The 13,259-nt window shown below is 29.7% G+C and overlaps 1 protein-coding gene across 2 annotated transcripts in view; it reads left to right on the top strand.

The window, feature by feature from the left end:
• Nucleotides 1–10,442, top strand: part of LOC126738060 (synaptotagmin-15-like) — a 196,081-nt gene extending 185,639 nt beyond the window's left edge. Inside the window, exons 9-10 of one of the 2 annotated variants that reach the window (XM_050443240.1) lie at nt 3,600–3,804; nt 9,860–10,442. In XM_050443240.1, coding sequence (XP_050299197.1) covers nt 3,600–3,804; nt 9,860–9,987 — 333 coding nt within the window. In that variant the 3' untranslated portion in view covers nt 9,988–10,442. Of the gene's footprint in view, nt 1–3,599; nt 3,811–9,859 lie in introns of both variants that reach the window. The other variant, XM_050443239.1, reaches the window with a different exon arrangement.
• Nucleotides 10,443–13,259: the final 2,817 nt, after the last annotated feature.

Here is a 13,259-nt window from a genome sequence, read left to right as displayed (position 1 = left end):
TTTCACTACAAAAGATGTTGAGAATGTGCACCATTAACTTCAAGACAGTAAAATAATCTATTGGAGAACTCTTCTCGAACATTTTGGAAAGTGGCAACATCAATATTGCGATATGTATCAATTATTATATCACTTTAAAGAGCATATAATCTCCAAACAGAAAAGACAAAAGCAAAGGCGTATCAAAGGCAATTCGAAAAGATATGTATACCAACGGTAGAGGTTTTCTTTATCTGTTATATTACGATCGAGGAATAGTAAAGTATAGGATAGTAAAGGAAGGCGGAGAGATATCATTAAAGGCAATAACAGTATTATTAAATAAATGTTTTATAGAAACAACAGCCCTTACAATTGGCATAATGACATACTAGTTTTCATGCAGAAAACGAGAAATGTGAACCTATAGTTAGAGATTAATTTTTTAATAATAAATTAAATTTATTTACCAATATTATTACTAGATGCCTTGAATCTAAACTTGACTTCTATTAGCTTCCAAAATAGTAGGTTTTTAGATCGGGTACGGAGCTAATGACCATCTGTAGATTATTGAAGCCTTAATAGAAAAGTCCGTCGAATATAACAAGCCGTTCGTAATAGTGGTAGTGGACTATAAAAAAGCCTTTGACTCTATCAGGCATAACAATACATTCAATGCACTTGTTGACTGCCAAGTTGACAGTAGATACTCTCCCATCCCACAACATATCTATAACCAAACAACAGAAAGCATAAGACTATAAATTTAAAATACAACGTTGCCAAAACTGACATCTGCCTCACACAAAGTTGGTTTCAAAATCAATGTATCAAAAACGAAATTCCTGATGAATTTGGTTTCTAGCCAAAACCTTCTGGTACAGGAAAAAGAGATCTTCGCAGTGATATCCTATATATATCTAGGGTATGAGATCAATACCGGTAGATATAATTAAACACGCGAAATCGAGCGAAGAATTGAACTAACATGAGTAATATGAGCAGCTTATGGAAAACTGAAATATATTTTCCATAAGTCAGAGATTTCGTTGTACCTTAAACACAAAGTTTTTGATCAATACATACTGCCTGTCATTACTTACGGTTTGGACAATTTAAAAATCAGAGTTACACAACGCGCCATGGAACATTCTCTAATGGAAATTACAATATGGGATATTGCTGAAACAGTACCACGAAAAACCAGAGTTATAGATACGGTAGAGCCAATGGCTTGCTTGAAACAGGGTTAGGCTGATGTAGCAAGTATGTTACATGAAAAATGGAGCAAAAGAATTATAGAATAGGCACCCAGAGAACAAAATAAATTCAGAAACCAGAGATGACCACAAACCACATGGACAGATGATGTGAAACGCATTTCGGCAAACTGGTTTTATACCACTCAGAACCTGAAAAATTACACATTATTAAGAGAGATTTGTATTTAGCAGTGGACGAGACAGACTATCATCATCATAAAAACAGATGATGATAGTACCTGTCTTATAAAAAAATGCGGGTAATTATTTTTAGTTAAGAATTGTTGAATGAGTTTCATATATTTTTATGAAATTGTTGGCATGAGGGGGATATTGCACGATTTTTTAAATTTAGAATAATCCATCCATTTTTAATCTTCTCCCGAAGATGCTAACATCGTTAGCGAAACGCGTGTCGAGGGTCAAATAAAGAGTTTTGGTTAGTGGTAAGACTGTTTCTGATTTAAGTGCCACACAAAAGGCTCCAATAATATGACTATTCGAGTACTGTTCATTTTTTTTGGAGTTAATGGCTTAAAAAATAGTTTATGAATCTCTCTGAAAATGTAGCTTATTCATACCCGTCTACGAGGAATGTATTGTTATCATTTATATCTGTAGTGGCCAAAAATGCAATTGAGTAATTCTCTGAAAGTACTACAGTAAGCTCTAGTCTTGGGTGAAATAAAATAAAAGCTTGAAGCATCTCGTCATTACACCCTCGTAGGTATAAAAGTCGGGATAAACATATCCATATATATAAATAGTGTACTCAGATAAGTATTTTGTAATTCTGGTACCACTATATCTGAGCAAATCGGTGACATAGAATGGATCTTTCCAAATGGAATCCGATTTTTTGTTAATAGAAGTCTCCGTTGAATTCGAAATAACTATTTTCAATACAAAAATCAAAGATAAAAAGTCACTTAAAGATAGTGTGGTATTAGGTGATATCATTGACCATCGCTTAATGAAATTATCTAGTCGGATCAATGGGGATACTTGTAACTAGAAATACCTGGTCCAAAGATATCACTGGAACTAATTCGCTGCCGTTAGATTTGGCAACGAAATTATTGATATTAATGTTTGTGATTCACGTTTTTTTTTTCCATTTCTCAAGGGTTGAACTGGCAACTATTCATTTTCTTAACAATTATTTGTAGGACTACCTAGAGGATATACAAATTAATTTAGAGAATGATTGAGGATATTGGACTAGTACCTGGCCACTGTATTTAGCTACTGAATAATTTTTTTTTTTTGAGAAGTGTATCAATAGTTTGATATATTTGTTTTGTATCTTTCTTGTGGGATCGTTTAAAAATATTGTCTTACCTTTATCAGCTTTTGTTAGTAATAAGGTTTTTTTTTTTAAATCACTTTTTTATTTTAATGAATTTACTTTAAAACAGTTAAGTAGTGTCGTTTGACTTTTGAAATAGTTTAGAGTTTATGGTAATAATCTCTGATGTGGTAATTAATAATGGTAATAGGTAATGATTTGGATAATAGAATTTCGTTTAGTGAATTGATCTTCGAAATCCGATATTTTACACAAAATATATTCTACGTTAATAATCATGTTTTTCAGAAGGAGGAATTTTGAATTATAATGCAAATTAAACTTGTAACCTCAACCGAAGAAGATATAAACATTCTGTGGTACATCTGCATTTTACAAATTTACAAACCATTCTTCATGTTTGGAGAATTTTTTAGTATTTGTTTAAATTTTTGTTGACTTGTACATTTATTTCAAAACCAGACATTGTGTTTCATTAAACTCATCAAAAATATGATTTGGGAGTTTACGTTAAGTGTGTTGCCTCTATAAAATGTATTTACAAACATACTTTTATTGACAAAAAAGTTGTAAGTGGGTTTTGAGTAGTGCAAATTATAATTATATCTTTTGATTGGTCTGGTTTTTATAGTTTATTTTTAAAAAATTGTTACACACTATTTTTTTCATTTATTGTAGATCCCTGAAGATGAATTAAATATAATTTAAAACGCTGGCTAAAAATAAATAGCCTTTTTCAGCATTTGACCAATTTAACACAAAACATTGCATCTTATTTACAATTTTTGGTCACCAATTCACAATAATAAAAAAAAATTACAATTTTTTCTTGTGTTTCAATCACTATTACCTAATTCTAATATCACTTCATATGACAAACATCGTTATTTCAGCAAGATTTTAATTTCCCTCATGTGTTCAACATGTGGGATCTAAAACAGATCATCATGCCTAAAGATAAAGTTTTTATTTACTCTACCTTATTTAATTTCTCTATTAAAACATTAAATTGGTTTATTATATGACTTTTATTCCAATTGTTTTAGTTCCAAGGAGATAAACACGAGGCCTACGTGCGTCTTACCCTGCACCAGCACTACAGGGCGGTCAAAGAAAAACGCACTAACATCGCAAAACCCTCAAGGGATGGTAACGTGTCTTTTGCCGAGGGTTTTAATTTTAAAATGGCACCCGCCCAGGCCGACATCAGCAGCTTAGCTTTCCACGTTTTCCAACATACCAGCGGATATGGTAAGGGTGCGTGTCGCTTGTTTGTTACAGCATCCATTTAGAACGTTCTTTGCATGTGCTCTTATAGGATTTTGTTGTTCATGTATGCTGCAAAAGTGGATAGAATGTTTACTAGTTTTTCTTCATGCTATTATTATATAGGGTTTAATAAAAGGCCGTAAGTGATTTTGAGAAGAAAAGATTATTTTATTTTAGCCAGTGACTTATCGTATCGAATATCAAAAGCAGAGCCTCAATAAACTAATGATTTTTTTTTGCGAAAACGGTGATTAAGACGAAGGTTTATGGATCAAATTTGATCTCCAAATTAATTTTGTTTTTAGCAAAATATTTCTTATGATTTTTTGTCAAAAGTAATAAAAGCCTGCGTGAATATTTTGTACAACCTTTTCTGCCTGTTTTAAGGACTCAGTTTTAAGAGGTTCTTAGTAGTGTTGATCACGTAAAATTTTTATTAAATTATACCACGTACTTTAAAGTGGTTGTAAAATACCTGAGAGTTCCATAATATTTATTTATTTTCTACCTGAATCCGAGAGCTTTCCCACATTTTCCGAAATATCCTTTATATATATATATTTATACATATATATATATATAACAATAAATAAATATATTTATAAATATATAGTATATATAGAGAAATCAAAACAATTTCCAATTTACGTTATATCCCTTGAGTGACGTGGAATGGCGAAACGGTTGCTAGCTTGTGATGATAAAACCAAAATATTAGGTTATTTTTTATTAATAAAAATAGCATATTGCTAACAATTTACAAATAAAAAAGTTTACCACTATATAATAGTCCAGTTTACACTTGATAACGGTTGGAGATACTTACCAACCGAAACGTAGTGTTACATTAAATAAATAAGACAATGCAAGTTCGACAAGATGTTTTCACTGTACCATTGTCTACCACCTTCAAAAACAATTTACAAATAACATTAAATTAAAAAATACCGTTTATTGTTTTTTTTTAATTTATCTACTGATGAAAATAATAAATAAATCAATGCTATATATTTTTAGGAAATACATTTAAAATGTTTGATTATATTTGAATTTATTTTAACGAAGAAGTGTAATATAAGAAAGATTACTCTGACCATGGTTATAACATACAGAGTAATATAAATAATTTCATCAAAAAAAGAAGTTCTAAGCTATCTGAATCATTTTCAGAATCACTCGAATTGCTATCATCTCAATTAATAATATGCGGTTAAATATTAAGGCTGTCAAGTATGTACATGTTCTCTTTCGTACCATTTTCTTATTTCTTCTTCCGTGTATCTTACTAAGTCTTTCCACATTTCTGAAGTAAGAGTGCCAAGTGATTCCTTTGACATCCTCAAACAAGCAATCCCTGTACCACCATCTCGACCAATATGGTTGTTATAGTAATTCTTTGCAATCCCCCAAATAAGCTCGATTGGATTGAACATACAATGGTATGGAAGCAATTGTGAGACTATGCCCATATTTTTTAGCCATGTCATCTACAATATATTTTTTTGGGGTTCGTATCTAAAAAAGGAAAAAAATTAAGTTAACTTAAATTATAAAATTGTTTGTTTGTTTGTACCTAGCTACAACACTTTTGTAATTAAATTCAATTTCATTCTTGAATGAAAGACTTATTCCATGAAAAATTGGGTGTTTTCTCTAACAGCATGCTGTGATAATGCCCCATTTATCCATCACAATTACTGAAGGCTGAATAAGATTCTTTAAAAATTGGTTTTCGAACCAATTCAAGAAATTTTGCTGATTCATTTCTCCATGGTAATCACTTAATTCACTCTTTAAAGAAAAAACAGCCTTAGCACCCTCAATGAATCCCTATTTATTACCAGCATGAAGTATTATGTCTCTGAAAAAAAAAACTTTTATTTCACGTAAGTAGATATGATGTATGAATATATATGGACCTTTTGTCATCCACTTTTGTGGATTTCACACTTCTTTTGTTATTATCCTGCCAAGAGTTTCATCAAGATAAACAAATTGATAAATGGATTCTTCTTTCTCTCTCATATAGTCCTCGAAAAAAACAATTCGTTTGAAATCCACGTGGAAAAGTTCCATAAGACCCCTTCTTGGTTCGCCTTATTTCCATTTTAATTTTACAACCTTCAAATAGTTACTTTCCCCTTAGTTTTACATGTAAAGTTGCTAGAGCCACGTTTTGCTCTAGAAAAATTATTTCTATTAATAACATTTATTAATCATTAAATTGTCAATAGTTACTAGTTTCTTTCATTTCATAAATAGTCTCACGAATCGCCCCCGTATTAAAAGTTTCCACTTTTGTAACCCTCTTAGCGTGAGATCGCTTCTTTTTAGGTAATTTCAAAAGTTTATTACTTTTAACGGTCTTTGAAATTGCACTAACAGTGGACATATTTAGGTGAAGTGCATCAGTCACCCGCTATAAATCACAAAAAATGAAATTAAATTTGAAACTTTTATACGTAGGAATAAAATGTTACTTCTCTAACTGCAACTAAGGGTAATAGTAGGCCATCATTTTCACGTTCTCCTTTAAAATAAGTGAAAATAAAGTCTGCTTCGAAAAATTAAATGTAAAAAGGTTTTATTTTTAGAAAAACAGTTGATAATGATCAAAATCACCGAAAGAATAAAAATATTTACACACGAAATTGCGCAATCAATTCGTATAAATGTCAAGCAATGAACGGCAGCGTCGCGAGATACGACGCAATTTGACCAACTTGACGATAATAAAATTCAAATTAAATGAATTTGTGCAAGTTTGATCGAAAGAAAAATTCGCTGTAATTGAATGTGTTGAAGAATAACATCAACATGTGTTTAGCACATTAATTAAAAGGCCAAGTTTTAACATTTTTTGAAAAAATGTGATTTTGTCAGATTTCTGGACTTCAGTTCTTCAGGAGCGTCAATTATAACCTGATTGATGACGTCAATTGGAAATTCTTTTGCATATGCAGTGCCTTCATTACAAAACGAACAACCCTTAATAACTTCTTAAAAAAATACGTCAAACTAGATATTCAGGGGGACGTTTAATTTTATATTTGACAAAGTTCTGTCAATCACATCCATCCAGCCAGCTAACCTCACTGTGATATGCCAAAAGAAAATAAAACCGTTGACATATCAGCGAATGGTGAGCTAAAATGTGAATACTAAAGTGTGATACATCATTTTAAAGGATATATATATTATCATATATAAACAAACCGAAAAAAACAAAATCGGTTGACGTATAAGCGAATAGTGAGCAAAAATATATCTTACGCTTTGGTAGGTCAAATGGTTGCCTTACAGTCTCAAACATTTTTTTTTGTTTTTATTTTCTCAAGAAGTTATTAAGGGCGGTTCGTTTTGAATATAACCACTGCTAACATATATATATATATATACTATATATATATATATATATATATATATATATATATATATATATATATATATATATATAGATATATATATATATATATAGATATATATATATATATATATATATATATGTATATATATATATATATATATATATATATATATATATATATAATATATATATAAATATAATATATTTTGTGTAAATGTAGGACAAAATTGAATTGAAAAAAAGACGTTTATTAAATCTTAATTTTGGAATTTTTTTTTGCTCATCAAAAATGAGATTAAATATATACTTATAATATCAATAAAATTCATTGGGCAACAAAGCTGAAGTAATGTTTCCCTAAATAATAATCATTATAGGTGTAATCAGCTCAACCATCAGAATAGGTATGGCTTATAAATTTTCTTAATTTTATTAAGAAAATTTATAAGCCTATATATAAAGCGATTTTTTTCAAATGGGAACCCCTATTTTTGACACCGGATTCTGAAAGAGCGGAAAATTTTACGTCCGGGTATGTATTGAGGTATGAGGTTGAAGTAATCCCGAGAGGTCAAATAATGACTTCTTAAAAATCTCGCGAGTTCAGTGGTAAAAGAAAACAAATAAAGATCATACCCTAGGTAAGTCCTAACGAAAAACCCAACGGTGACCTTGGATTTGACGTTGAACCTCATTTTCAAGGTCATTTGAAGGTTGACCTCGCTTCTTTAAATGGAAATCCTTATTATTTGACCTCTATTTGACCTCTTGGGTTTATTTCAACCTCATACCTCAATACATACCCGAACGTAAAATTTTCCGCTCTTTCAGAATCCGGTGTCAAAAATAGGGGTTCTCATTTGAAAAAATCGCTTTGATCTTCAAATAACCTTGAAGGTCAGGCTCAAGGTCCAGTTTAAGATCACCATCAGATGCACCGATTGATTCCCCAAAACTTTTGTATTTAAAGATTTTTTCTAGCGCCCATATTTCCCAAGATTTTTGGGTGTGTCCATACTTTTGGGACACCCCGTATATATATATATATATTATTATTATTATATCGTCCCAAATATAGCCCACGTTCATGCAATTCTTCTTTTAAATTCCGCTGTCTGATTGTCCTTTCCTATTCTGATCTTATGTCCCAGATATATGTATCGCTGAGTTTTTAAATTCTTTACAACACTTCCAATTCGTATATTTATTAGATGTTGTTTTTTCGTAGTTCCTTTCCATACCGATTTGACTTCAATTAGTTGTTGAAACATAATTTGAAGCTCACTTACATCTCTAGTGATGAGTACAATAATCATTCCAATGGTAGCTTTTTAAACATGTCTTCCAAGGTCAAGGTTAACAATTTAGGAGAGATAATATCTGCTTGTTTTATCTCTTGTTTATCTCCAATTTTAGCTTAAATTTCAAAATTGCTTACCCTGTAATCGCTATCGGTATCAATTTGATTTAGGACATCTTGACAGATTTTTACTTTGTTAGCTGGGCTTCGTCATATCCATTTTCTATGCAGGGTCGTTCTATAAGGGGTTAAGGCAATATAACTCTTCAGTGTTTAGCAAATTTACTAACATATTGCTTCTATTATTTTTGACTTCCAATACAAAATTTCCAATGCGTTTCTCTTCCTCTGTAGTCTTTCCAATTTTTGCGTGCAGGTCTCCCGTTATAATATTTATAAAACGATTTTAAACAGGAGTATTATATCTTCGTTTAGTTATATTAGTGCTATTTTGTTATTACTAACAAAGTATTAATAAAATAATTTTATATACTTAGATGAAACTAATAAATGAGTTTAATGAAATAAACATATTTTATTAGCGTGGGCTCTTTTGAGCTTATGCACAATAGATAAAATCGTATAATATCAAATTTTACAACAAAAAAAATTTTTTATAGAGCTATATAGCATACGATTTATGATCATTTTAAACATATTTGTCCTGCAGGGAACTTCACCGGCAAATATTTAATGATAAGTTACATAAAAAAAATGATTCTTGATTATTACAAATTAAGAAAACTACAAAATTTTCTTTTTTTAAACTTTTATCACGGTCATCAGAAATCATGAGGTTCTTAAAATATGTTGAAAATAAGTTTTTTCTTAAAGTAACTCATGGACTCACACCCTGTAACAAGGATGTAAGTAAACTATTATTAAATTAATAAAAATAAAACTGCTAATTTTAATGCAAATTAACCTTAAAGTAACCGCATATGTAATTTAATTGGTTTGACGGAAATTATGAGGAAAGTAGGGCCCATACCAATTCACTTCAGTCTGATTTAATCAGATGCAATAATTACGTAATAAATATGAATAATATGCAATATAATAATTACATATATGACGTATAAAGACAAGGAAAGTTAACAGAGCTTTTTAATCATAGACATATCTGGACAATTTTATTTTCTAGGGGGCGGACTACCTATGCAGAATCTTACCATTTTTAACACCCTGTATAATGAAAGTAAAAAAAAGCGTTTCTTTATTAGATAGAGAACGGAAATGAGGTTTCTAATATTACCCTTTTAAATTTTTCGAATACTCGATGTCTTGTTTATATGTGTTTTTAGAAATCGTAGTATAAGTAATTTACTACACAATCTTACTTAGGTGTAAACATTTTTCATATTTTTCAGATAAGCTTATCGGGAAGATCGTTTTAGGATCCTACATGTTCACTAGGGGTAAATCCTTAACACAATGGAATACAGCTCTATCCAATCCCATGGAACATACTCAATTCTGGCATATATTATCTGAATAAGTTTATATACAATTTTTTTGTTATATATTTAGTAATTATATATGTGTAATTATAAGCTCAGTTAGTGTATGACTATATTTTATTTTTAGCATTTAACAAACCATTAAGTTTTAATACGGTGCAGCCCAAAGGTCAGGAATTGGAAAAAATCCGATTTTTTTTGTAAATATAAGCTGGGTGCTTAGCAAAGGCAGATTCAATTCCAAATTCAATTAAAGCATTTCCAAAAACTAACAAACAACCTGCTTTTGGTCGCATTGTATATAAAATTTGTTAAGATACAATTCGAATAGAAGTATATTTAAGCTAAAAAAATATTTATAATAGTATTAAGATATAAATTATTTATATATACAAGTATTTAATATAGACTCTATATTTACAGAGTGTTAATTAAGTATGTATAATAAATTTGACAGACTATTCTTTGAGTAATTTTAAGGCAAAAAGTTCAAATAAACATGTATCTGCAACGGCTTTGTTTACGAGATATCCCCTTAAACTTAAATATTTTTTTTGAATATCTTAAATATTTTTTATTAAATTTTGTTGTAATTTGTGGTAAAATTTATATTCGTAAGGTGTTAACTTAGTCCTAGTTTAATTACATTTTTTTAATGCAGTGATGTCCTTCGCAGTACCTAAATGACTATTTTTTAATTAGAAAAATGTACAAAACTGACTTTTATGGATTTTTCAAATTCTTAGGTAAACGAACTAAAAATACACCTTTTTTGTCTCTTGTATTTTTTTCGATACAAAAAATTTAATGCAATTAGCTCATATCTAGAGCGCATATCTGGAGATCACACAAGACACATATTAAAGGTTTTGTTTTCGAAAGTTTCATCGTTGATTGATTAATAGTATTCAATCCTATTATTCAATCAACGGTTTCATGTTTTACATATTTTTTTTATTAAAAATTTTATAACAGTAACAACAGATTTTAATAAACAATAAATTAAATTAAGGTAAACTATTAATTAAAATGCTTTATTTTAGCATCTTAATTAATGGTTTTAACTTAATAGTAGGTAACTGAGAAATACGTAGTAGATAATAATTAAGGATTGTCTTTTAAAATTACTGCAACAAATTTCTATTGCTGATTGTAAATGTTGTTAACTTTGTTAATTTATTATTAGTTTTTGGTAGTTATTTTTTAAATAACCAGCTATGAACTGAATCATAACCTTTTATATAGAATGGTTCAATTTACAAATAGTAAAATGGCATATATGCATTTTTATTATGGACTGGCTCATTGAAAAGCTAACGCTGCAAGATGCATTCATAGAGAAAGCTTTCCTTGGCTTATAATACGTAACAGAAAAACTTTTATATTGATTTTCTGAAATAGGCAGCTTCAAAAGATCGAGGGTTTGTTATCCAGAGGTCTATAGCTATACTCAACTAATACGAGCACTCAGGAGAACATCTGATGAATTATATATTAAGCATATCACTGTGTGGCAGATTTTAATCCAGAGACCAATATATCCCTATTATATTCAACGTATACAAGCTCTATTACCTAGGGATTTGCCTTTAAGACTAGCTTTTTCTGATTGTTTACAAAGTAAAATATTTAAAAAAATTCAGGTTTACTAAACCAAATATTATTGATGAAACTTGTTTTTATTAAAATTTAATTATTAATTTTTACAGCAATCATATGTAGGCCGAAGATAACCGACACGCCATTATTTTCTATGAAAAAATAATTTTCTTTGAAGCTGGAATTATTGGCGATTATTATCTTTATTGGGCCATATTTTTTTTACTTAGCCTTATTGGAGAGATTTTTTTTAATGATTATACTGATATAAAACGTTGTCTTATTAATTGGAAAAGAATATTAAAGATCTTTAGAGTTTGTTTTACTTGGACTTTAAGAATAACTTCCAGTCATGGAAAAAATTCGTATGTGGTAGATGAGCCATCAGGCTCCACCACAGTTTAGTATAGTGGTGTGGCAATGTTTGGATACAAGTTATCATATTTGATCTATTGGGAAAGCAGACCTACAACTCTGGCCTTCTTACTCATCAAACATGAATCATTCAGGTGATTTTTTCTGGAGACACCTTAAAACGTTGGTATACAAAGATTAAACTGACTTATTAAAACCTAAAAATTCATTTAAGCTGTAAGAAAATTTTCACTTTATTCTTATCCTCTTCTCATTTTTAAAATGAGATAGGGATGTATAAATGAGAATTCAAGTTTTTTCTTTATTTCCTATATCAATGTTTCATTTTCTTACTAATGTCTGGAACATCTAGAAATAGTGTTTTTCAGGTTTAGTTGGTCTGATTATACAAGAAAAATATCACTTAATTCCCATTCACTTCTAATTCATAAACTGATACAGGGAGATGTAAATAAGAATTCAACTTTTTCCTCTATTTTCTATATCATTGTTTTATTTTATTCCTAATGTCTAGATCATTTTTATTACTGATGTCTAGATGTCTTATAACAAATATTTTTTCACACAGTTGTAAAAATGGTTTTCATTTATTTTTCGAATATGTCTAGGCAATTGTTAAAAAATGCAGGTCAAAAATAATTGGTACTTATACATGATATATTAAATCTTACATAAGTAACCCTTGGATAAAGAAATAGTCCATACTTGCAGTGGAGTCGTAGATTTATCAAAATGAAAATCCTGCAGTCTCCCTCCACTTATTTATTAAATATTTAGTTATTTAAAGTTCCCTACATGTTTCGGACACAATGGTGTCCATCATAAGGGGATAAAAGATTTAAAATTGGTATTGGAAATATGCCCCAGGGTTTGATTTCATGTCAAAAAACCCTCTATTTATTATTATTGTTTTTTTTTATTTTTAATTTTATTTATTTACATTCTGTTGTTGACAAGGACCAAACGGTATATACTGTATATATTTTTAAACAACTAAATGTTTAATAAATAAGGGAGACTGCAGGCTTTTCATTTTACCTTTACCCTTAAGTCTTAATTTAGTGTAGTATTATGATTATGGCAGTTACTTTGCATTGCAAATTGATTGGGATTTCATTAAAGTATAAATCAGACCTCACCTATGTATAGGGAGGGAAGAAATAAAATTTTGAGTTCAATAAAAGATATCCTCAAATCAGTCCTGTAATCCAGATCTTGGATCATACGAATAACCCCTCTAACCCACTCTATAGTGAAAAAATTCTCTTAGTTAAGGGATGCCAGCCAAAACTGCAGAATCACCATGAATTTGAAAGAATGCATGGTAAACTGTCAA

The sequence above is a fragment of the Anthonomus grandis genome, chromosome 6 (assembly GCF_022605725.1).
Source record: "Anthonomus grandis grandis chromosome 6, icAntGran1.3, whole genome shotgun sequence".
In the NCBI taxonomy this organism is placed as follows: Eukaryota; Metazoa; Arthropoda; class Insecta; order Coleoptera; family Curculionidae; genus Anthonomus; species Anthonomus grandis.
Note: the sequence above shows the minus strand (reverse complement) of the source record. Positions and strands in the feature narration are given on the sequence as shown.